General features: G+C 46.1%; 1 protein-coding gene across 2 annotated transcripts in view; it reads right to left on the bottom strand.

Moving 5' to 3' along the window:
• Positions 1-26,968, bottom strand: part of ZDHHC14 (zDHHC palmitoyltransferase 14) — a gene marked incomplete at both ends in the record, with an annotated part of 277,595 nt that overhangs the window by 58,334 nt on the left and 192,293 nt on the right. For both annotated transcript variants that reach the window (XM_079716068.1, XM_079716069.1), the window contains one exon: positions 11,497-11,655. In XM_079716068.1, coding sequence (XP_079572194.1) covers positions 11,497-11,655 — 159 coding nt within the window. The remainder of the gene's footprint in view (positions 1-11,496; positions 11,656-26,968) is intronic.

Raw genomic sequence — 26,968 nt, 5'->3', positions numbered from 1 at the left:
TCCCATCCATGGTGCCCAGGGCAGGAATCCCTGCACTAGGCAACCCTGAGAAGCAAGGGTCTCGGCCCCTGGTCAGGCCTGTGGTTGGAGGGGCCCAGGGCGTAGGCTGCACTTCGGCAGTAGGGCCACAGTCCTGCTGTGTGTCCTCACGACATCTCATTTCTCGCTCTGGGCCTTTTGGGGGAACTTGCTCTGTCCAGGGCATGTGGTCAGTGACTTTCCTCAGGTTTGGGGCTCACTGCTTCCACTCAAGTTGCGGTGTCCCATCAGCTTTCCGGGACCTGCTGATTCATTAAACTCTCCCCTGGGATCTTAAAGACTAACAGGAATGCTGGGGAGGAGGAGGCCTGATCCAAGGTACAGAGAGCCGCTGTTATACAAAAACTAGGACGCTCAGGCAATACAATTTCAGGAGGGGAATATAATCTTCATATGCATCTATGAGAGATTTTTGAAACTTTAAAGTACTTATACATGTATCCTGTCGTGTTAACCTGAGAATCCTGGGGAATAACTAGGAAGTTGAGCTTACTTATGACTTTGCTTGGGCCCGACCAGGTCGTGCCAGACATTTACCTTCCCTACCCTCTCTGCAGCTTTTATAAGACTTTAAAGGCTGGTGACCGTGTGTGATTCAACTTCCTGCTCTCTCTCTCTGCGTGCTGCACCGAGCCTCACTCATGGTGGACACGAACTGCTGGATGATCAGCATTTCTCCCAGGCTGGAGTAGAAATTATTACATTCTCTCACATGTTTAGGTCTTACTTGTCCACCTGCTGCTGACTTTCAGGCCCAGCTGGGTTTCTCTCTGCTCTAAGTCTGTGGTTTATGAACTTCCACACAGTGGTTAGGAGGTTGCCTTCTGGTTCCAGCTGCTAGAGTCTTGCTGTGTGATCATGGACAGTTCCTGCCCTCTCTGAATTTGAGTTCTGTAGCAAATGGGGGTGATACTCTCTACCTCGACTAATGCCTAGGCTGGTTGTGAGCAGCAAATGAGATAATATACACAGAACTACCTCCAAAAGTCAGAAGCCATACATAAATACATGATGGCATCATAAAATGAAAGTTAGTTTAGTATAAATTGTTTCTATGTATCCATTTCACTTCTTTTATCAAAAAAGATAATAATTACATCTCCATAGGTACTAGGTTCTTGTATAAGTGATTCTTCTTCCTTTATTCCAATTTCCATTAGTCCTTTATTTAAAATACTTCTCAACATTTTAAAAATAAGATAAAATTTAGTCTGTTCCAACAAACCGAATTATTTTTATATCTTTTTAAAAACAATTAAGCTTTCAAAACTAAAGCATACAGGTTATTATTTTTCACTATTCGAGTTTCCAGCCTTTAACAGCTCAGTCCTGCCCAACTCCTACAAAGAGTGGGTGGAATTTGGTGAAACATTTATTGTTTAACACCCAACAGAGAGCAGCTGGATGGGCTGATACAGCCACAAATATCTTGGAAGAAGAAACTTCGGGGCTGGTAAAGTATGTTGCATCCTTAGCCTCCCTAGTTCCCAAATCCGTTGCTGGAGGCCAATTTCAATTCTCGGCAACTCAAGTAAACAATGATTATTGGGCATCTTCTATAAGGCGCCATCTGCTTTAAAAAGATGACTGAGACACACAACTGCTTCTTAGAAAGTAACTGACCTTTGGCCTTCGAGTCTCCCTGCCTGTGACAGGTTGGTGTATCTCAGCAAATACTCACTACTCCCCTTCTTGAGGGGGCAGTATCCTTCCCTGCCCCACTGACAGGTCCTGGTCACAGTCACGTGCCTTGTTTGGCTCAGGGAGTCTTAGCAGATGTGCCGTAAGCAGAGGCTGTAAGAGATACTGCATGTTTTGGCCCCCATCATGTGGTCCAGTGAACGCCCCCCCGCCCCGGCCCCGGTGAGGAGAACATGCCTGGCAGTTGCTGTCCCTTCCGCCGGGGTCCCAGAATCAAATCTGAGGAGAAGCCTGAACCTGAGCAATGCCCGGAGCCAAACCCAGAGCTGCCCCAGGAGATCCACAGGCCCATGAGGAAAAGAAAGGCTGTTTGTTCAAAGCCACTGAGATTCTGGAGGGTGTTTGTCATACTGCACCACTGGTCAAGAGCTAACTAAGAGATCTCATCAATTCACTTTACACTGATGTGTGAGATCAGACCATCTCAGGTTCCTGCTCGAGCATGATGCACTAGTGGCTGAATCTAGTTCCCTCTTTCTCCACAGGCACCCAAGGGCTTCAGTGTGACTGCTATTGAATTTTTCCAGCCTTTCCTCCCATTTCTCCTCTTTATGGGAATTGGTCTAAGATGACCCTCCTAAGATCAGACTAGATATCCTGAGTGCTACAACCTGGTCAAACAGTTTTTTTTTTTCTTTTTTTTTTTTTTTGGCTGTGCCGTGTGGCTTGCGGGAGCTCAGTTCCCCGACCAGGGATTGAAACCTGGCCACGGCAGTGAAAGCCCGGAATCCTAACCACTAGGCCACCAGGGAACTCCCTAAAATATTTCTTTATGATGTTAGTTCACTTTTCATGAGTCGGCAGAAAACTTGTCAAAGGCAGGAAGCCCATCTTAACACTTCTTTGCATTCTACTTGCATATACCAGCCAATGAAGGAATACTTTTGGATGAGTGGTGAATGCCTACTTTACAGAGCATTCTACAGATATGGCCTGATTCCTCCTCTTGACTCTCAACACCCACCCCTGGGCCCTGGCCCAGCCACTCAGCTTGGTGGACTTCACCCGTGTTGTCAGGCCATGTCAATGTCCACCTCAGACACCCAGAGGGACTATGGCCCTAAGGTGAGTTACAGAAGAAGTACTAATACTGATGAACTTCCATTTGTAAAATGATACTTGCAATGTATGGCTTCTAACAGGCTCCAAAGATGGTAGCTATTTTACTAATACTAATTTTTTAAGGGTGCAAATCACCATAGTAGTGCTCTTCTGGAAGCGGCCACCTCCCATAGGAGGCCTCACTGCCGGCCGCTGGTCTCCACAAGAGATGAGCAATTCCCAACACACCCAGATGGCTTGACGTCAATGGTGGATCCCGGAGAGGGTCACAGAAAGTCTGTTCCCATGGCTCTCAACCTTGACCGTGCATGGTCCCCACCTCCTTTTACTTTGCTACAATGCAGACTCCCAAGCCTGGGTACTCCATCTTGAGGAATTTACATCTACTTACATGTACTTACACCTATGACAAACACGTTATGAAGGAAATTCTTCTGAAAGTTGAGAGACTTTGTAGAATTTTATTTTATTTTGGTTATTGCCTCAAAAGCACCTCTAGACTTTCTTGATTTTAATTTTTTTGGAAGAAACTCTTGGTGACAGAACACAGGGGCTCTCATTGTGGGGAGGACATGTTGAGAAAGAGAAGGGACCAGCTTATCTGGCTGAAACAAAAGGGTGTCTCCAGCTACAGCATGAAGAATCCATGGAGGATGAGAGAGGCCAAGAGAAGAGCTGGGGGACGGCCAAGAAGAGGTTACAGAAGAACCAACAGAGGAACTATTGGTTCCCAGGAGATGGGAACCAATAGTGAAATACAGGAAATGTGAACTGGTAGGAAGAGACAGAAAAAAGAATGTACTGACAACCAGGAAAGGTTTTAATTTGACATAAGACGAAAAGTCTTCCAGGAAAGAATGTCATTTTATGGTCAAATGAGTCAGGAAGGTTACTTGGAATTCTGCCATCTGTCACTTGAGCTAATAACAACGAATCATTGATAACGAGTGGTTTAATTAAAACTCCCGTCACTTTCTGAAAAGGACTTGAATTGCTTATAAGAAAACCGGGAATAAGTTAGTGCCAAAAACACACACCCCAAAGTCTTTACATTGTTTAGAGGCTGCTACATTTGGCTCTGAGTTTCTTCATATCAATGAATAAAACCTTTTATGAACAAATGGCAGTCTTCCGCAGACGTGAAATGAATTCTGGCTCTCTCCACAATCTTGCACAGCGTGAGTTACATGACAATGACAGTGATATGCCTTGAAGTTATCTGTCATTTTGCAAGTTTCATTAAACCCTTGGTGCACTACAATAGATTATCTGTGGAAAGAAAAACCTCCCAGTTTGTTTTCAGCTAAAAGATCCCACGTCTGTATTTATTCATTTCAAGTTGGCGGTGGAGACACAATTACTGCTGGTCTAAGGCAAACAGAAACTCTCCAGAGAGGTCAGTGAATGGGAGAGGGTGGAAACATGATCAATGTCTTGAATCCAAAAGCATTAATTAGGTTGTATGATGTATTTTTTAGTTACAGGACCTGTTGCTTAAACCAAAAAGGATAAAACTCCAGACACTAAGAAAAAAACTAAAACAAAGATTAACACAAAGGGGCTGGAAGCCCTCAGGAGCAGAAGAACCCAGCCTGTGTGCCACCATGGAAAGCTTAGGGGCGGCCCTCACATGAACAGTAAACAGTTTCCAAAAATCCAATAATTTTCCCAAAATGGTACTGGTAGTCAAACTGTACATTTTTTTGTGTGTGTGTGGTACACGGGCTTCTCGCTGTTGTGGCCTCTCCCGTTGCGGAGCACAGGCTCCCAACGCACAGGCTCCGCGGCCATGGCTCACGGGCCCAGCCGCTCCGCGGCATGTGGGATCTTCCCGGACCGGGGCACGAACCCGTGTCCCCTGCATCGGCAGGCGGACTCTCAACCACTGCGCCACCAGGGAAGCCCTCAAACTGTACATTTTTTATCTTGTCTCCTGCCTCAAATTGCATTAAATTTATACATAAGTTTGTGGAGAGAATGTCTCACTTGAATCTGTTATTTCCACTTTGTTATTTTCCCTCCTTTGGTCTCACCAGAAGTTTATCTTTTTGTTGCTTATTTGCCAAAGAATTAGATCTGTTATCATATTTATTTTTCTGTTTTCTAGGTTACTAATGGTTTTCTTCCTGTTTTCTAAAGTTTATTTTGCTATTCTTTTTTCTATCTTCTTGAGATGGCTGCTATGTTCCTCCAGTTGCTTCTAAATTCGGTTTGGTTTTTTGTACTAGACTTCTGAAAACTTCTAATTTCATTGGCCATCCACCAACCAAGTAAGCTTCCTGTTTGTGGAGAATCCCAAAATAGGTGGGAGGTAGGCCCCGCCCTCCACCCCTGTTACAGAAGCTGAAAGTGGGGCAGCTACCTCCCCCATCTCACTGGCTGCTTGGGTGTGGAAATGAAACAGGCCCAGGGGCTCCCACCCACCAGATCTCTGAATCCAGAGCCCATGGTCCTTGCAGACAGTCACAGTTCCAAGCTGATGGTAGCAGCAGAGTCAGAACTCAGTGGTGGTGTCACAAACATCTTGCTTGTGGTGCTTGCGCCTCCTGGGACATCCTACTGCAGGAATGACTGGCTGCGCTCAGCCACCCAGCCTCCCCCTGGCTCTTCCAGGCTGCCGAGCCTGGTTCTGCAGCCTCCTCCTTCCTTTCTATGAGCTACCTGATAGTTTTCCAGATAACTCCTTTTCTGCTTAGGTTAACTGTTTTGTGCGGTTAGAATTTAGAATTCTGACTGGCATGAAGTTTTATTTTGCATTGTTCTTACTGTCATTTTCTAACTATTCCACAAGTGCAATTTTGAAGTCCCTGCCACCCAAGAGCTGATGAAAAGGTTCTTAAAAAACATTATAATTGGTTAGGTTTGTGTATTTATATTTTTGTGATTGATTTCTAGTTTTATTGTTATGTCATTAGGTGACACAGTCTGTGTAACATCTGCTTTTAGGACGTTAGGAATTTCTGTGCAGCTAGTATGATTAATTTTGCTAATGTTCCACAATCAGTTAAAAAAGGTAAGTATACTTTGCAGAAACAAAGTTCAGCATATATTTATTAATTATATATGCATTATCTTTTATTTTCTTACTTTTAGTTTGCTTACCTGAGCCAACAAAACCAGGGGTATATTATTGTTTCTCACTAGCATTATGTTATACCAAATTATCCTTGTGTTTTCTAATAATTTTTACTTTATGTATTTTGATGCAATGTTATTTGATGCATATATGTTGACTGAATTTTTAAATGTACTCTTTACTAACATAAAATTACTCTTTTTTTGATCCATGTAATATGATAAATACAATGCTTTCTGGCCTTGAATTCTCTTTGGTCTGTTCTTAAGAATGATTCTCGGGGACTGTATTTTATTTTGATGCATCTAGATACTAGCACAGTGCCTGACACATAGGTGCTCATTAAATGTCAGTAAAAAGCAAGGATACTGGAAACTAGCAGGGGCACAGTAAATCCCTCAGTTGTTTTGGTCCCTGGGAGGCTATAAATGCCAGCTTGCTCCATGCCCTTCAAATGATATGCTTTCCTATGTAAAACTAATACCCGTCTCACCATACCCAAATCGTTTAAAAGAAATTCCAGCGTGCTACCCCACACCAGAAGGCAGCTGTGATTCTAAATCTCAGATATTTCAGACCTCTTGAGTACAACTGTGAAGCAGTAACTGGGCTCAGCAGAGTGTATACAACAGACAAGACATCTGCAGTCTCAGCTCAGAAACCCACATCTCAGAGGAAGCAGCTGGATGGGCGGGGGCGGGGAGGGGGAGACACTGTGGGGTGGAAGGGAGAGCGTAGTACAGTGCCCGGGAGAGGGAGAGCGAGCTTTTGAAGACGACCGTGAAGCTCTCCCCAAAACAAGAGTAAGTGGGCACTGAGTCCCTGCAGAGGGTGTCTGGTGACAGGTGAAAATGGGGCCAGGGCAACGCCCCTAGGAGGGAGGAGGCTGGTGCCGCCGAGAGCTCTGCAGCGACTGTTGACACAGCTCGAGGGCTTCATGCGCCACCTTCTCTGTCCTCCAGACGTGGCATGGTGGAAGCAGAGGTGGACCAGGCAGCAGGTCTGGGACCCAGGTGCTGCTGCCTCTGGGCTGGTCCAAGTCAGACAGACCCCCGTAGAGCAGGCTTGCAAATGCTTGCAGTGCTCCTTCTTAGTGTTTAGCAAACTTGGTTTAGTTCACAGTGCATGCATAAATTACTTTCAAGTAAATCACACTTTATTACAGGTTTAGGTTGTGTTAAAAATACCCAATGCCAGGGAAAGCTGTTGGCTATTCTGACACTGGGCCAGAGCCCACCAAAGGACAGACTTCCCTGAAAGGGTCCACCCTGGCTGGGGAGATGTGGAAGGGGCTCAGCTGGGGCTGGAACATACTTAGTGAGTCTGAGAAGACCTCACAAGGGTATGTTTTGCTTTCCAGCTCCTTCTGTTACTCTTCCTTTAATGACCTGAGGGGTCCTAAGGGTCTGAGCGAGCAGAGATGGCTCCTTGGTCCCAGCTGTCAGTTGTGTAAAAATATTTTGTAACGTCAAAAATTGCCTGGAGAGACTTCCCTGGTGGCACAGTGGTTAAGAATCTGCCTGCCAATGCAGGGGACACAGGTTCAATCCCTGGTCTGGGAAGATCCCACATGCCGCAGCGCAACTAAGCCCGTGCGCCACAACTACTGAGCCTGCACTCTAGAGCTTGCGAGCCACAACTACTGAGCCCACGTGCCACAACTACTGAAGCCTGTGCGCTTAGAGCCTGTGCTCCACAACAAGAGAAGCCACGGCAATGAGAAGCCTGCTTGCCGCAACTAGAGAAAGCCCACACGTAGCAATGAAGACCCGATACAGCCAAAAACAAACAAACAAATAAATAAATAAATATAAAAGAAAACTCTGATTAAAAAAAAAAAAATTGCCTGGAAGAACAAACAACCCCCAATACTCTGTTTCAATGTGCAGAAGCGATTTGATGGCAACACAGAGAGACAATGAGAGAGAAACAGATAAAAAGAGACAGAGAGAGAGAGGATATATTCAATCCTGCAGCTGCAGATCATCCAAATCCTCCCAGATTACAGGAAAACAAGGGGACTCCCATCATTCTGTGAAGACAGCGTTTGTTCTACGCAGTTCCCTGGGAGCACCTCGGCATCTCCTCTCCTGTTACGCACTATTACATCACTGGCAAGCCCTCTGTGAGCCCTTGGTGTGCACCAGGTCTGTGCTTGCTCGGCACTATCTCACTTCATCCTTAAAAGAAACCTATGAGGCAGTACTAGGATCACCCCATTTTACAGATGTGGAAACCCCTGAGGGTGGTCAGATAAGCTGCCCGGGTTCCAATATTATCCAAGGACAGGACCAGGATTCAGTTCTGGGTCTGTTCGTCCTTATAGCCATGTCCCAACTGCCCGGCTTTGCTAACCTGTTCTATGTTAGCAACAGAGTTTGCTCCCCAAGAAAGCTCTTCCCTTAGTCCTCAACTCCAAGGACACAGCCTCTACAATTCTGCTCTCATTTCAAACTTTTTTAACAAAGAAAAATATGCTTCTGAACTGCCTGGGAAGCTGCATTTTCCTCTCCCCCCTCCCAGTGCAAAGTGGCATTTATTTGTGTGCCTAGGAAGGACCAACCCAAACCCATTCATTACAAGGGAAGGGAAGCCACGTGTGTAGACCCTGGCTTTCAGCACATCATTGTATTCTTTTTTTCCCGTGGCTGCAAAAAGTAGAATTCTTTCAATAAAAACTTTCTATCTAAAAATAAAATAGCAGCAAACTCTGCAGTTATACTTCTCAGTTGGAGACATTTGCTTTCCACTGTCTTTTCCCAAAGGCACAAGGTCCAATTCGCTGGTCAGTTAATGGATCACACCAAAGGCCCAAATGCAGTGTAATGAACTGGAAAACCAAAACTATGTAGGTTTGAGTCGTTGTGTGGTTGTTCCCCGAGCGCAGTGAGTAGCTTTATTTTACATCAACTGTATGCTGTTTATCTCACCTGTCCTCCACACAGTGGGGCCCTGATCAGGGTTTGCCAACCTCCAGCCCTAGGGCCGTCAAATGATGCTTAGAGGCAGCTGTTGTCAATGCGCTCTTCATCCAGTCTCCTCCTCTGAGCCCACCCAACCTCCCCGCTTCCTCTGCTTTCCCTTTCCTGTTCTGCATCTTCCTATTACAGAACAGCCCCATGCTTGCTTGTGGAGTTCTGGATGAGCATGTGACTTGGATTTATCAGAAAGATTGCTCAGAACCTATCAGAAGGGCTCCTGGATATTATAGACAGATGGCTCTTATTTTCTCAGCTGATAGTTTCTATAAGAAAGGGTACTATCTTATACAGTTATACTATAGGAGAAGTACACCATTAACTACATATATAATTCTGGTAAGACGATTTTACATCTAATTCATCAGGGTTCTTTAAGGAACATGTAAACCTATGTTCACCTATGGGTGATGGAGGGAACAAATGAGGGAATTAGACGAACTTTCAGAAAGTGTTTTACAGTATGATCCGAAGAGAATTTTAAAACACTATGAGATAGAGAGGAACGTTTCATCATGATTAGGAATCTAGCCTAGAGACAGGAGACAGAAGATTGAGACCAACTGACAGTCGGGTGTCTAGTAAACACTGTCTAGGTAAACATTTTTATAAATGATAAAGAGAAAGAGATGCCCCGTAAACTCTTCAGGTTTGTAGGCAACAACTCCCTTCCTATAAATGCCAACCGGAACAAGTCATTAGACCTCCAGGAGAAGACATGCAAAAGATTTTATGTGAATGAAAAAATACATATATATTCCATCATATAATATTTCATCATATAATATCAAAATTACAACCCAAGAAAGGGTCCTCTGAATCCCTACAGATTATTCCCCTGAAGACACTTAAGCCACTGTGCTGCTTTGGCTTAAAAGTATGCTCGAGATGGGCATGGGATGGCCACTGGGGCTGCAGTCATCAGGAAGGGTATCCGAAATCACACAAAGGATGTCATGTGTCCTTGTAGAAACCCTGGTGTGTGTCCTCACATAGAGGACCAGGTATAGTTTTGGTCACCATACCTGTAGAGGGATACAGTAGATCAAGAAATTGGCCAGAGAAAGCCAATCAAAAATGTCAAGGGAGCAGTAGTAATAACAGAATAGCAGCTAACAATCCAGAGCATTTGCCGAAAGCCAGGCACCGGTCTAAGTGCCCTGCATGCGTCAACTCATTTACTCTGTCAACCATCCCATGAGGTAGGCACTCCTATTGACACCATTGTAGAGATGAGAAAACCAAGGCATAGAGAGTTGAGGTTGCTTGTCTAAGTCATGAAGCTAGTATTTGTACCCAGGCCACTGGGTACCAGATTCCAGGCTCTTAACTGGTTCTTACTACTTGGGAAAGACAACAAAATTCCATGCTGTTTTGCTACGGAGACAAAGGCTAAAAGTAATTTTTCCAAGTGAATAAAACCAAAAAAAGGCCTGAGAGGGAAAACATGGGCTTTCTACCAAACTGTAGATTATTAAAGTGAGGATAAAGTAAATTTCAGACAAATAAAAGGAAAATGGCTTTGCACAGCAGGAAACATTACATAACCTTTTTTTTTCCTGAAGAATTGAGACTACAAATTCTAATAGGCTCGAAAAGGGTTGACAATTGATAATGTGTTACTAAGGGAAACAAGGTTTGTTCTGAGGCGTTCTGTCCTTTCAGGTGTGAGGTTAACAGAATTTCCATGTCTATTCGCCCAGGAAAATCCCTGGTTCTTTCTTTTAGAGGCAGGCTATAGGGCTGAAGAACTGTGGGTCTTCCCCCGTGTGGCAAAGCCTCCGTCCATTTCTCACTGCCCTTCCTGTCACTTGCCAACCTCATCTCTGAGAAGCTCCATCCCTGGGGAGAAGATGGTCTGCGGGTGTGGGTAGTAGCTCTCAGTCTGAAGTGACAGGAAGTGCTGCCCAACTAATTCCAAGGGGCTGGCACCCACATCAGTTGTAAAAATCCTGTGCTGGGGTGGTGGCAGCCTAACAGCAGGGCCAAGTCTTACATTGGAGGACCTCTGTGCTCCACGGTGTTCCCTCTGCCTGTTTCCTAGCCTGTTCTGGAGAAAGCAAGCCGACAGAGAAGGTAAGTGGTCTCTGGGAAGAGTTATGATCCTAACTGTAGGCCCAGAAGTCTCTTGGCTTCTCCCCTCTTCCTCTCCTTGGGCTTCAAATGCCTCCGGCTACCCAAGCACAATGCCCCTCTGAGGAGCTGGGAGAGTCTGGCTATGCATGCAGCCAGCTCCTTGGGCAATGGAGGATCTAGGAGTGAAATGGTTTTATTTTATTTCAAGTGTCTGCCAACCCGGCAGCTCCAGGGCACAAAGAACCCCCCCTCTGGTCTTGTGTACCCGGGAGGAGAAGGCCTAGGACGTTCTGCTGTCCGCGTGGTGTTGCAGGATGTGTTGCAGGATGTAAACAGAAAAAAGATTTGGCAACGCTGGGCTTGGTGAACGGGATCAGGGGCAGGAGGCAGTACGGTTGAAATATTAACAATTATCGAGCTGTTTAGTTCTGAAGGATTAAAGAGACACACATGCTGACTCTCTTTAGCACAGGTCTATTCACGGGAAATCTCTACTCCATCAGCTACAGACATTTTAGCACAAACATTAGAGGCGGGACGGAGGCAGTTTCTGCTTCTACTCACCTACGCAGTTATCGCAAAGGCTACAATGAGAGGCACGAGGGGGCCGGAAAATCTTGCAGGTGAAACAATATTTAAGTTTCACAGTCTGGCCATTGATGATGACTTCCTTGGTTCTGGGAGGTGGGCGGTACCCCCCTGAACTGGTGCCGTTTGCGATATCTGTGGAGAAAAGAAGACAAGAGCACAGGGGCTTAACATAGCACTTAAGCTCTGCAGGCTCCCGCACCTAGTAGGCCTGGAATCTGCATTTCCAAGTGCAGGGCCCACAGCCAGCGCCTTTCTGGGAGGCACCTGAGCCCTAGACACACAAATGCAGTAGGACACCGAAGGTTGGCCGTCCCGCAACCTTCGTGCTTCTCGAGGGCTTGGGGCTGCGCTGACAATTCCACACACGCCGCAGTGACCACGTGACTGAGCTCTGCCCAATGGGGTGCAAGTACATGTGGCTCCGCCCGGCAGGTGGGAGCCTCCCCTGAACCCCACCCACTGTTTCCCCCCTTCCGCAGGCCACCTTGGAGACATACACTGGGGCCCCCGAATGACTATGCACACATGCACGGAGATCCTACACCAGCTGGCGCTGTCCGAATTAATACAGTGGTGATATTTACATCAGGAACATTTCGCTTCTCCGACGCCGGCTCAAGAATCGCCCCACTTTGCGCCTTGGCCTCCTCAAAAATACCAGATATTGGGTGGGGGGGGGGGTATACAGATTTAAACATATATTTAAATAAATCATTACATGTATATTTAAAAAAACAATTTCTATATTTTATTGTCTGAACAGCATCTTTTATTTTTTAGAACAAGTTTTTTTAAACGTTGAAGAAAATACAAATACATATTTTTTTTTGTTCAAGCTTCATTTTATCTTATAACCTGGCTCTCATCCCTGAGTTCACATTAGAATCACCCAGGGAGCTTTTCAAACTCGCCTAGTGCAGGGACGCTGCCCCAGACCCGATAAATCAGAATCGCCCAGGGTGATTCTAATGTGCTGTACGGTTGAGAACCCCTGCTCTACAGGCAGATAAAACATTTTATTCTCATCTAGACCCCTCACAGCCACAAAGAATTGAGGTCAGCAAGCTGTGCAACAGGAACAGAAGGCCACGGGTAAATGGAGAACAGCAAGAATCTCTGTGAGGGCTTCAGCTGGGTCTCTGCGGCTGATAAGCTCAGGTGTGGCAGAGCCTGGGGGCTGGAGGAACCCCTGGGGAACGTCATGGTGTTCTCTTAAAACAGAGCTGGTAACGTTGAATTCGTGTTAATTCATACACTATCACATGGCGACAGCTGCAACATACTTTTGGTAAATTTCCCAAGTGATAGGAATGAGTCCCGTCCTCCACTCAGCTCCCCCACCCCCCTCCCGGCCACGAACTCAACCTGGGCGAGAATTACGTGGCGAGCTTTCAAAACTACTGATGCTACCGTCCTGCTCTCAGATATTCTGATTTCATGGGTGGGGTGCAGCCCGGCATGAGAGGTTTTAAAAGCTCCCCAGGTATGGCAATCAGGGCCTTGTCACTGTGGTCCATGCAGCATCCGCAGCATCCGCGAGCTTGTCAGAGAAGCTCATTCTCTCTCAGTCCCGCCCCAGAGCTCCTGAATCAGAATCTGCATTTACGGAGACCACTAGCCCCCTCCACCCCAGCGGGTGTCGTGCACCTTAAAGTTTGAGAACCCTGCTCCCGGATGCCTGTAAACGCCGCCCATCCACACGTCACATGTACCTCTTCCTCTCACGTCCCTCTTTGTCGTGTACCCAGATACACTCACAGGTATGATAGAGAGCTAAACTTAGAGAACACAGAAACTTGGAGAACCTTTGCACACAGGAAGGGGCCGCTTCACAAATCACAGCCAGCCACCCAAGCATTTCCACACGGAGAACCTGGTGATGAGGAACAGCCGATGGAACCTGCAGAGCTGCACCCTCTGTGCCCCCAGGACTGCTCTCACTCCCAGAATTCACAGCTCATAAGTCATGATTTCAGGGGGTGCCCCCTTTACCCCAATCTTCTTTAAGAGGCTCTCTGAGGCCTGAAATCTGCCCTTAGCGCTTTAGCCTAAGGCTTTGATATGTGTGAAGATACCAGCCCCACTGGTAGGGCCAACATTTTGAGTGGTTCCAGGACATTGACTCTTCATGGAAAATTAAAGTTCCACAAGGAGGGTGTATTAGGAGAGGTCAGAGTTCAGGAACATCGGAGGGAGAGAAGGCAGCACGGAGCAGGGACACGGAGGGTAAGAGCGGCCCTTCCACGTTACACCTCCGCTGAGGACAGTCATTCCACCTGAATAATTAAACAGCTGTGGCGCCATCCCAAGGACTCTGGGTGGCATTGCCAAGCAGGACACCCTCTCTTGGCATGTCCCCCACCTGCCTGGCACCCCAAGTGGCTGCCCTACTAAACAGTGCTAAGTTCAGCAGGCATCTGGAGAGGGACCAGCTTCCAAAGCACATACACTGGAAAGAGGGCAGCATCTCGACTGATTCTGTGATAAGAAAACAAAGAGACGAAGTGGCTGCGTACTTCCTGAAGCATCAGGGTAAAAATAACTGGCTTTGAACACATCAAAGATAAGGTCACAACCCTTCCAGTGCCAACTGGATGCCACTGAGGCCTAAATTAATTATGACTTGGTGCCTCGCTAGCCTTATGTCAGCTGTGAAACCCACTGTATCTATTTAGCTCTTGAAAACATGCGTAGGAAAACTAGAAAGTCGGATAGAGGTTTCAAAAGAACAATAACCCAATCAATAATATTTGTGTTCCTTTAACCTGAAAAGTGTAAGAAATGATTTGTCAAGAAAAATATTTTAAGAAGCAGGAATGACAAACTTATCCACTAGAGCGACTCCTAAAAAAAGCCACATTCTGAGAAACAATGACTTTAAAAAGTGAGTATTTACCCGCACTCCTTAAGACCAACTCTAGTGATCTTGTAGTTCTAAAGTACATTTTTGAAAGATGAAATCATTGATAAAAATTTGAGCTGAAGCTGGAATTCAACAGACATGGTACACCGAAGCTTAAGAATTAAACCAAAACCAAAAACTTTTTGACTAAATATTTGGAGAGCTCTTTATGTAAAAGAATGGAAGAATCAGAGGACCTGGAATCAAGGCCCACCTAGGCCCTGAAAGGACTGAAGGACCACAGAACTAAGGGGAAAAGAAATCAACCGATATTTATGCATTATTTACTTTATGCAAAATACTGCACCGGAGGCGGTGGAGGACCCAGAAATGAGCAGAGATGTCGCGTGGGGAGCGGTCAGCAAGGGGTCCTGCCGGGCTGTTTGATGAGCCCTGGGTCCCCTGACACCCCTGGTCTGCTCTCCTCCCAGCCTTCAGAGCCTGCTTCCTAAGTGCAAGTCTGGCGAAGGAGAAACCCTGGCCTCTGGTGAGGTGCCCCAGGTCGTCCATGTGCCCCGCTCTTGTCTTCCTGCAGCCCGAGCCCGAGGCAGTGGCCTCCTTGCGGCCCCGGAGCAGGCACCGCTGTTCACGCTTCCAGGCATCTCTTCTCCGCTCGGGCCTCCCTGCCCTCCAGATACTCAACCTAGAAGGTCCGGTTCAAGCTTCTCCCGTGGAAATGCCTTGAAAGCTGTGTCACTTCCTTCCTCTCTTGGGCTGTTGCTGCACCTAGCTCGTGCATTTATCCAGTCAATAGATCTGTGCTGGGCTCGTAGGTGCCAGCCCTGTGCTGGTAGCTGGGGATGCAACAGGAACTAAACAGACTTGTCCTCTGCTGGTGGGGTTCACAGGTCCGAGGGACACCCTGGGTCCTCTGCCGGTGTGGTGACCACGAGGATTTAGCTCCGTGTCTTCTCCCAGACGCCGCGGCGCCAGGGCAGGGGCCACGCCCTACTGCTTTCATGTTTCCCCTGTCCTGCACAGGGTCTACACACAGTAGGTCCCCAGGAACTGCCTGCTGAATGGAAGGCCAGTTCTGGCAGGTAGGGAGGAATGATGCTGGGAAGCTTCTCCACGCCCACCGGTCAGAGTCACACAGCCCGGTGACTCGCCCTTCCCCAGGAACACCTCTCGCGGGGTCCTTCTGAAGCTGTTGCTCCTCTTTACGTGTCCTCTTTACAGGCTTTGCTGGTCCAAAGACCCATCTCACAAAGCTAGTCAGTGCCACCTGGGAGGGCCAGGTTATATGGGTAGCTGTCTACCTCAAGGTACCCCCAAATTGTCATTTCTTTCATAAAATACATTCAACAGTCGCCCCAGACCAAAGGCTTTCTGGAATGCCCGCATCCAGGGCAGATGGGAACAACGGAGCCTTGAAACCCAAGGCTTCACACCCACACCTGAGGACAAAAGAAACGCCTCTTCGACATTCAGACTGGCACCAGTGGCCGGTCGTGAAAGGCTTCTCATCCCTGAGGATGACAAGCACCCGTGGCCTGCATCCCGGGGCCCAGAAGGTGGTGTTCCCATCCTAATCCTCAATTACTCTGTGGTTTGGGTTTTGGCTTTTGTTGTTGGCAACAATGGTGTCTCTGCTTCTTAGGGCTGCCCTTTGTGGTTTCAAGTAAAGCTGTTGAAAAAGAATAATCAAAGTCTGCAATAGCTAATGGGTAAAGAACACTAGAATTGGGGGAGGAAAACCTCTAACAGTTCTGCAAGCTTATATGAGTCAGTATTTTTCAAGGACATTTTTATACACTAACGTTTTGAAAGAAAACTTAAAAGGTTGAAGTGACCTCCTTCTTCTTCATAAAGTCTCTCCACCTCGCCCCCTCCAAATTGCTGGGAGACGAGCAAAGAATTAGGAGAGCCGGGGAGAGGGAAAGAGCAGCTGTTCCGTGCAAGTCCAGGGACACAAAGCTGCCTGCTCACTGAGTTCTTCACTCAAGGAGAAATCCTGGGCTTGTCAGAGTCTCAGGTAAGCTGTTTGTTAATGTATGCACATTTCAAAGCCACTCTCCAAAAAACAAGTCACCTTTTCTTGGGAGGAATCACAGAGTGCTAACATTCTGAGAGACCCATTTGTCCGCCCCTGAGTTAATCCTGCCCCAAATTCAGGGACAACATTGATGAATTTTAACAACTGCTGAAATTCACCATATAAAGTAATGGAACTCTGCTTTTTTAAAAGGCAAAGGGAAAAAAAAATCCCAATTTACAAAAGATGTAGATTAAGATTCTTTTCCTTTATCAAAAGGATGCAGAACAGTGTCATTCCCTGGTGCACTGGTGTTTCACAGACCATTCACCAGCTGACGACACACCCGCCAGAGCGGGAGGAACCTCTACTAATAGGCATTTAGCGGGAATGAAGATAAAGCATCTCTGCATTAGGATATAAGTCACAGGGAAAGTGTGATTTGCTTTATACTCAAGCCTTCATGACTATATGGATTGAATGTGCTGCAGGACAGCTGTTGGATCCAACAAATCTGAAATGTTCATAAGGCTCTTTTCATTGATGCTCTGAGGCATTTGGGACACAAACTACCCAACCTTGGAACGGTTGATCTATCGCAAAGGAAGATGGTTATTTTTAGAGCCATTTAAGACAATCTCTCAGCTTACAGTTTGTAAACTTCCAAGTTTATAGGAAAATATTAACAATGACTAAATGTCAGCCAAGTCAACTTCTATTATTTTAAGTGTTTGCGGGAAAAGGTACAGCAAATTCTGGTCTACAGATATTGGTTATTTCCACTCAAGACAGTAAAAATGTGAGTATTTTCTCACGAATACGTTGGGCGGCGGTAGCTTTGCCTCCACAAATGCTTACATACAAAAATGCAGATGAGGGCTCATGGTGGGGGGACAGTCCCCTCCAGTTAAAAGCTTTGCCCAGTCACTTTGTCTTCAGTGCTTATCTTCAAGGACTGAAGCTGATGCCTGAGGTGAGGCTCAGGCAGGCAGAGTTTCAAACCTAAGCCACGAGGTGGGTAGACAGGGGGTCTCCTCTGCTTGGGGGAGCTCATCCCAAGGTGGAGCAGAGAGCGTCTGCAAGGCCACAGCAAGAGAACAAGGGAAGCTGATGTGGGGGGAGCCACAGGCGAGGGCAGGCTGGTCGTCGCTGGGACGAGTCCTACGAGGACTGGACGACAGACGACACTCAAGGCCCGGGTACTGTTCCAAATCGTTCGTTCACTCTCTCAACACCTATGGGAGTTGGAGGCACCCTGGTGGGCGACACAGACCTTCGAGGAGATCTGGCCCCTGCCTTCAAGGATTTACAGTCTAGTGGCGGAGAGAGACACACGAACGAAATAATCGCACAACTACGTGCATCATTACGCACAGCGTTGCTGCGAGTCAGAGAGCAGGGGAGGCTGCCTCTTCCCACAGGGTGTGGCATTTGGACCAGAATCTGAAGGACGACTGAGTAGGGCTTCCCCAGGCAACGTGCGTGGGAGCTCCTGCTTGTGTGTGTGTGTGTGTGTGAGTGTGCATGCACGCCGGGACTGGGAAGCAGGGCATCTCAGGCCGAGGGAGCAACTTGTGTACTGCTCTCGGGACAGCAGGCAGCTGGCATATCCAGGACCGACGGGAGGCCAGTGTGACCAGGATACAGAGTGAACGGGAGACAGGCAGGGAGGAGGAGGGCAGGGGCTAGATCGCTCAGAGCCCTGGAGTCAGGTTTGGGATGTTGGCCTTCAGTCTAAACACAAAAGGAAGCTTGATCATTAGTTTCATGTCAACTTGGCTAAGCTCTGTGCCCAGATGTTAGTCAAACACCAGTCTAGCTGTCGCTTCGAAGGTATGTTTAGGTGAGATTAGCATTGAAATCAGCAGACTTTGAGTAAAGCAGACGACCCTCCTTAACATGGGAGGGCCTCAGCCAATCAGTTGCACGCCTTAAGAACAAAGACTGAGGTTCCCCGAAGTAGAAGAAAATTCTCCTCAAGACTGCAATGTAAGAAACCCTGCCTGGGTGTCCAGCCTGCTGCCCTAAGTAACTGGGACTCCAGACTGCGACATCAACTCTTGCCTGACTTTCCAGCTTTCCCAACAAACTTCAAACTTCCCAGCCCCACCAGTGCATGAGCCAGCTCCTTAAAAACAAGGATCTTAAAATAAAATAAAATTTTTTCTATAATTTCTGTTACCTATAGCTCCTGTCAGTTCTTTTTCTCCAGACAGAGAACCCTAAAATAGAAGCCAAGAAGAGTTCCATGCTGTGTAGGAATTAAAAAATATCACACTGACTGCAGGCTCAGAGATGGACTGGGGGAAGGAGGGGGAAGCAAGATGGATTCAGGGCCCGTTCGGAGGGGTTTGGAATACAAGCTAGAGCTGATGTCAGCCTGAAACATGGCGGTGGCTGTGATGATGTAGCGAGGTAGATACATTCCAGAAACATCAAAATGGCAACATCAATTATTGACAGATGTGGTAAATGAGAGGCAGGTGGGTGAGCGGGATGAGCCTCGGGCTCCGGCTGGTGGCAGGGGAGCACGGTGGCGGCATTCCCCGAGGCAGGGAGCACTGCCCGTTTCGGGGAAGGTGCACTGGGGGCAGGAGGAGGTCTGCTGGTACTGAGCGGGAGGAAACATCACACAGGCAGCTGCGCATACAGAACGGGACCTCAGAGGAAGGGCCGAGGCTGGAGGTACAGGTCCGGCAATGACATGGGGAGAGAAGGTAACATCAGAAGGTGTTGGAAGGCGAGAGGGCCAAGGGCTGAGCCTTGAGGTGCTCACTCCTACGTTTAAAGGCAAGGAGTGCCTGAGAGGTGGAAGGAGGGGACGGTGTGGCTGAGTCCCTTAGTGTGTGTCAAACACACTTGGGAAAACCCGAATACTGGATTCCCTCCAGGACACTGACTGAGCATCAGCACAGCAAAGGTGCTGGAAAGGAAACCCAGGGTTTCCCCAGTGTGCTTAGCTCTCCCGCCATCCAAGGGGACGCCCATCCTGTGGGACAAGGAGCGTTGTGTGGCACGCCAGCAGGGAAAATGTTGAGGTAAGAGGTGGGAGCTGGCGGGGACATCAGGACCAAGGGGGTGACTTTGTGACAGAGTGGATGCCGGGGTGGAACAGGAAGGAACCGTTCCCTTTGGGCTGAACCGAGAGCACTGGAAACAAAGCCAGGATGGGCGGCTGGTGAGAGGGATCAACCCATCGTGCCCAGGATGCTTGGACCACCTGTGTAGAGACAGTAAGAGGGTGGGGCCGGCCACCGTGAGAGGCCACAGATCTGCCCTCCAATGGGTAGAATCACCTAAGGATGCAGAGATGTAGAGAGGGATCCTCATGCAGGGATGGGGGAACCTGCTACAAATTCCTGGCGATGGGGGTCTGCAAGGGGACCTGGCATCTTCCATGTAAACAGACTGGCCTGCCTGCTCCTGCTGGAGGCATGGGTGGTGGTGGCGGTGTTGGGTACCAGCTTTTTTCCACCGAGGCTCAAACCTGCTCTGGTGGTCCCGCCTTCATGAGCAAAGCAGGGCAAGCAAGGCCAGCCATGGGGACCGCAGCTGCCTGTGAAGTCCTCAGGGAGAGGAACTGAATGGGCTGGCGCGATGCTTTCTGGCTCTGAGAGGGAGTGACAAGAAGAGGTGAATGGTGCTGATGACGTCCTGACCCGTAGACGAGCCCCCAAGCCCCTCACCAGCATATTAAGAAGATAGAAGGGGTGGGGATGCTTACAGCGGGGGCTCTGACAGGCGCAGAAGGGGGACATGATGAGCGTAAAGGGCAAACCCACGTTTCACAAAGTGGCTCGGCCTTTGGCCTTGGCCCCCAGCGTGTGGTTTTGAGTTGCAGAAGGTAATTTCACTTAGAAACCACAGAGGACTGAGGCTTATTCTAGACTTGGTCCTCAAAAGGCTTGGGGATGCATCTCCTTTTGGAGAGAACTTTGTCAAGAAAAAGCATTTGTCAGATGAGAACTTGAATAGGCACTTCTTAGCCTCATGAGAACCTGACTACTTAGGACTGTAACAAGGAATTGAGAAAAACACAACGAAAGTATGTGTAGAGAATTGGGCAAAGCAACCTTTTTCTGTCTCCTTAATAGAAAATAGAAAAGGGAGCCTCAAAGAGTGAGCTTCAGGTGCTGCTCAGGGCTGGTTTCGTTCATTCACTCATTTGAATATGTATTAGGTACCTACTATATGCTAAACGGTCTCCCAGGTGCTATGGATACAGTGGTGAATAAGATCAGTCCTCTGTCCTTTTGTGGCTTATACTCTAGGGAGGGCAGATAAACCCAGAGTACGGATTTTTAATAATTTAAGTGTACAAACAAATCTTTTTTTTGTTGTTTTTTGTTTTTGTTTTTTGCGGTACGCGGGCCTCTCACTGCCGTGGCCTCTCCCATTGCGGAGCACAGGCTCCGGACGCGCAGGCTCAGCGGCCATGGCTCACAGGCCCAGCCGCTCCGCGGCATGTGGGATCTTCCCGGACCGGGGCACGAACCCGTGTCCCCTGCGTCGGCAGGCGGACTCTGAACCACTGCGCCACCAGGGAAGCCCCCAAATCATTTTTAATAATTGATCTTAAACTTGGCTGATGATCAAGATCACCTAGGACAGTGACTCTCAACCTATTTGTGCTGTGGTTCCAGGTGGCACAGATAGAAAAATACCATGACAGACAATAGCTATGGTCTGTAGTGGAAGCCAAGTTCAGGTAAGAAAGGACAATTAAATTAAATTTCATTAAAGGGGAGATTTCGGCCTCCTTTGTGTGTTCTCCTACAGTTAAGGAGATGGCTAGGAGGATGAATTTTAACTGTGACTACGGAGTGGTAAACATCAACCTTCATACTGTTGCAAAAATAATTCCATGACTATAAATCCAATATTCTTCAAAATAACTCTGGGGACTTCCCTGGTGGTCCAGTGGTTAAGACTCCATGCTTCCAACGCAGGGGGCGCAGGTTTGATCCCTGGTCAGGAAATTAAGATCCCACGTGCCACACGGTGCAGCCGAAACAAACAAAAATAAATAAAATAATTCTGAAAGTCTACATTCCAGAAAAAAGGAACATCGAATGGCACTGACGAAGAGAGTGATTTTTTTTTGATCCAGTGGAGAAAATAGGCCTCAGTTTCTCCACATTTAAACTATGATAATTTACCTGTAGTTCAAGGGCATTGTAGTTCATGGAAACACCTTGAACTGTCAAATGCTATGATGTTGATAATTATCAAAATTTCTTTTTGGGAGGCCTGTCCAGATCCTATAGGGCAAAATATCTCTATCTATCTATCTATATAGCTAGCTAGCTAGCTATCATCTATCTATCTGCATATATATGTATATTACTCATTAATGCAATTAAAGGCAGAAGAAAAAGAAAGTGCTTAGTAGCTATGACCTTTTTAGTTTAACTGAGTTAATCCGAAACATGCTCAAAGCAGAATGAAAATTAATGCTACCTTATTTTTTGCCACACTGTTTTTTTTCCACATGAATGCCAAAGCCTTGTCCTTAAACATAAACAAAATAAAGGTGGCTTTGTCCTTGCAAAGTTTTAATTTCCCTCAAATTTGGTCCAAGTTCTCTGAACACACACACACAAAACTGCTGTGCTGCATAAATGAAAATCAATTCTTCTATTGAAGGCCAGAGCGAGAAACATTTGTGTGTGTTTCTGCTCCACGAGGCACAGTTCCTGCAGTGTCAGAAGCTACTAACTATTGTACAAGGATAGAGATCAGTTTGGGTTGTCAGTGTTTGCAATATTGTAAGACAAGGAGATGAGAACAAAGGTAAAAACTGGGCACTAGAAATCATGCGAGGGCAGGGCAGTGCTTCACCATTATCACCAGGAAAATCTGATGGGCTTTTATTGAAATTTGAGTGGCATTAATACGAGGGCAGTAGCAAGGACCTGAATGCAAGGACTGGCTTATATCTCATTCTGTATAAGATGTTATAAGATTTTATCTTTAGCACTGAGGAAAAGAAAATTAAGTATGCCAGTGTAGAGCTAGTGTATACTATTTATAAATACACTATAATGGAAAAAAATGCCCATCTATTATGATCCTATACTCTTTTCTCTTTAGTCAACACAGACTGGTTAAAATGAATGAGAATCTTGAGTAAGTTGGCTATTATAAATCTACCTATCTACCTGTCTATAAATTTCAGAAGTTTTAAAATATATATTGGCAGTAACCATTTGGAAACTATAAGGGGGTAAAATCCCATTTACAACAGAAAAAATAATCACAAAATTCTAGGAATTAACAAAAAAATGGTAGGTAGGTCTCATATGAAGACAACTATAAAACAATATAGAGAATTTAAGGAGATTTTGAAAAACATGGAGAGACATTCTCTATCCTAGAGCAAAAGATCCAGTATTTTAAATAGATCAGTTCTTCCTAGATGACTTTATGTATCTATTACACTGCTAATCAAAGTCCCAATATGATTTGGGGAAATTTTGACAACGTGGAAAAAAATGATTCTAAGCTTCATCTGGAAGAATACACAGTTGACAATATTTGCAAAAGTAAAATAATGAGGAGAAATAATTGTCCTGGGGGGAAAAATGAAACATTGAAACAAAATAGAACATTCCCAAATAAATGCAAATTCTATGATTCCATATTTGATAAATACGGAATTTCAAATCAGTAGGGGAAGCATGGATTATCCAATAAATGGAATTAGGATAAACAGTTAATCTTTTAGGGGGAAAAAATCTAAAGTTGGAGCCATACCCCAAATCTTATACCGAAAAAAAAAAAAAAAACTTATACCAAAGATTTAAATGTAAAAAATTAAAAGGTACAAGAACTAGAAAAATATACATAAATTTAAGACTTGGGGGTTGGGGAAGCCCTTTCTAAATATATGACAAGGCAGCATACATAAAGAAAAGATGGATAGTTCTGAATAGGTAAAATTTTTAAACCTGTATGTCAAAAAATTCCATAAAATGCAAACAATAAAGTAGAAACATATTTGTGTCATATATAACAAAGGGTAATATCTTTAAAGAGCTCTTACAAATGATTAGGAAAAAGACATATTGCAGTAAGAAAATGGGCAAAAAAGATGAACAGGCAACACACACATATAAGGAAATATGTCAGTAAATATATTCAGGAAGTTTGTGATTTGCTCCCCCCAGTTTCAAACAAATGAAGTCACAGGTTAGTTTTAAATGATAACATTCAGCATTGGTGAAAGTAGGGAGAATAGGCCTCTCATGTACTTTTGATGAGAATATAAATTAATACAACCTTTTGAGGAACAATTTGGCTATATATCTCAAAACCTTAACAGTGTACATATCCTTTGACCCAGCACTCTTAGGCATTTGACCTAAGGAAATTTTCATGCATATTGATTGCAACAGTTTTTTATTATTAAAAACTGAGAACAACTTAAATGTCAATAGAAGGCATTGGTTAAAAGAACTATGACGGGCTTCCCTGGTGGTGCAGTGGTTGAGAGTCCGCCTGCCGATGCAGGGGACACCGGTTCCTGCCCTGGTCCGGGAAGATCCCACATGCCGCGGAGCGGCTGGGCCCGTGAGCCATGGCCGCTGAGCCTGCGCGTCCAGAGCCTGTGCTCCTCAACGGAAGAGGCCGCCACAGTGAGAGGCCCGCATACCACACACACACACAAAAAAAAGAATTATGACATAGGATCATATAACGGACTACCATACACCTATCATAGATGGGGTCAAATGGTTCATACCATATTAAGAGGGAGAAAAAAATCTGTTTCAAAATAGTAATGCACAATGTGAGCCCACGTTTGTGTAAAAATATAATACGCAGAGAAACAATACTAGAAGGATCATCAAATCTTAGCCATGGATATACCTGATTGGTAGGATTAATGAAATACATTCAATAAATTAAAATCTATTTTTCGGACTTCCCTGGTGGCTCAGCGGTTAAGACTCCGCCTGCCAATGCAGGGGACACGGGTTTGAGCCCTGGTCCGGGAAGATCCCACATGCCGCGGAGCAACTAAGCCCGTGTGCCACAACTACTGAGCCTGCGTTGTAGAGCCCGCGAGCCACTACTACTGAGCCCACGAGCCACAACTACTGAAGCCCGCGCACCTAGAGCCCGTGCTCCGCAACAAGAGAAGCCACCGCAATGAGAAGCCCGCGCACCGCAACAAAGAGTAGCCCCTGCTCTCTGCAACTAGAGAAAGCCCACGCGCAGCAACGAAGACCCAACGCAGCCACACACACACACAAAATCTATTTTTCTTTTTATGCGTTTCAAAGTTTCTGCAATCAACATATATTACTTTGTAAAGAACAAAAATGTTACTTTTAAAACAGAGTTTGGAAAGAGGCATAAAACATTTGTAAAGGGGTTGAGATGGCTTTGGCTCCCTACGTTTCATAAACTGAGATGTCGATGGAATTATCTGCTGCTTTGAAAAAGAGTTATGAATTCATAGGTTTCATCAATAATTTTTAAAAGATGTCCTTTCTACCTCTCCTAAAGATGGGTTGTAAGACATTTTTTAGATTTTTTTCATTCCTGAAACTCTATGGGAATGAGGTTATTTGACTCATCAGGGGCCACTTGCAGCTCTTAGAATTTTAATTCTCCCCCTGGTCCTCTGGCAGCACAGAGTGCTATATGGGGCCAAGTCACAAAATTAGCTCAATTAACACAGATTATCTCAGCATAACATTTATCTCTAGGAAGAGTGCTTTTCATGCTACTGGGCATTGCATTCTTTCATCTGCCAAAATAATTGTCCAGATTTGCGCCGTGAGGAAGCAAGGGGAAAAGTGCTTTTTCCTGGGAGTCAGGACACCAAGTTATATTGTCCATGCCCTGCCATCACCAAGTGGCTTAACTTCCCTAGGTTACTCAGATCTGTATAACAGGGGGCTGGAGAGATGACCAGTGAGGTTCCTAACTGTTTTGAGGTGTAGGCCTCAAAGTTGTTCCCCAGCTTTCTGATTCCACTTTGCTTTGTGCTTTTCAACATGCGTGTGGCTGTGTCCGAATAACACTGAATAACTTGCCTGTGTTCTCCATGAACTCATTTTCTGTATTTCTGCTTTAGTCCCACAAGCGGATGGTAAATGGGTTGAAGGCGCACTGTAGGTAAGCACTTAATAAACGCTTGTTAACCTGAATCTAGCCCACCGTGAAACCAATAACCTCAATTAAACACCTTTCCACTTACAGCAATGAAAATAAAATTATTCAAATACTCTTACTCTGGGTTGCATCCTTGAGGACATGATGTGATCCCTTTACCAGTAGGAGCAGCACGAAGAGCTCGCCCACAGAGCGCCAGCATCTTGCTTCTGCTTGGCCTTGATGAGCCCAGAGCAGCCCTCAAAGGCCCATACCTATGAGTTCTCCAGAGCCAGGTCTGAAAAAAGGCCAAGCCCACGGCAAGTCAGGCAAGAAGAGCTACAGTTGCCCCTAAGATTGGCAGTAGTGATTCTGCCCTAACTGGTGCTCAACAGTACTTTAATAAAGGACTGTAAATACGGTGAAATAAAAACGTGTAAGAGTGGAACAGAATTCAGGCAAATTAGCTATGAGCAAGCACCTTGTGATCAACGGCAGCAGTCTAGATTTTGACAAAAAGAAAACAAACACTGTCATTTTTCTGTGTGTTCTCTCCAGTGCTCACCACGTGACTTGCAGCGAAAGTCAACAGCTTACTAAATGTCTGTTGGATTGGATTGGATGAGAAGGAAATTGAGCATCCAGTTTTAAAGATTAGCACGTAACGGTCACCAGCTTGTATATATTTTAAAAAATACATACGCATAATATAAAAGACAATTCTTAAAGGCCTACAGTTCTCTCTCCAGCCACAGACATATCAATACCTCTGAATGTGGCTATGTTTTTTTTCCTTCCTTCTAGCAAATCCAGTGACTCGCTCAGGTCCCAAGCTTGGTTGGCATGAAGAGTGAGTTAGAATCTGACTCTATGCCTTTTGCCTCTGATTATCCAAGGGAAGCCCAGCCCCCATTAGCCGACAGTCAGCAGAGGCCAGCTGAGACCACCGCAAAAGAACAGTTTTAACTGTCAAGAATGCGATGTTTGATTTTTATTTTTTAAATTATCTGGTCAGCGGGGTAGCAGTTTCTCAGTTCTTTTGTCAATTAGAAAAAAATATGACTGAGAAATTCTTCGAGGTTCCAGCCCAGTTTCATTTTTGCAAGGGCCCTGATAGTCTCAGAGAGAAGCACAGCAGGCTTTTCTGTTCAGTGGCCTTGAGCTGGCCTGCACACTAACGACTTCTCTGCTGGACAGAGCTGCTCAGAAGGGCCCCTCAGGGGTAACTGGATGCCTGAAGCCCCTCAGCCAACCAGAGTACCTTGTGTTTCACTTTTATTCAGGCTTCTAGAAAAGTCCCAGTATTGCAGCGCAGCCCCACATACTGGACTAGCCCAGAAACTGGGCTTTCAGAGGCCCTCAGCTGCTTGTTTTTGAAACAGACTGGGTGACCGGTGGTGGACAATCCCCCCATCTGCTGCCCATGCCTCTCCCTGGCATCTGGACCACAGCAGCATCGGGCT

This window comes from Hyperoodon ampullatus (genome assembly GCF_949752795.1).
Source record: "Hyperoodon ampullatus genome assembly, chromosome: 12".
Classification (NCBI taxonomy): Eukaryota; Metazoa; Chordata; class Mammalia; order Artiodactyla; family Ziphiidae; genus Hyperoodon; species Hyperoodon ampullatus.
Note: the sequence above shows the minus strand (reverse complement) of the source record. Positions and strands in the feature narration are given on the sequence as shown.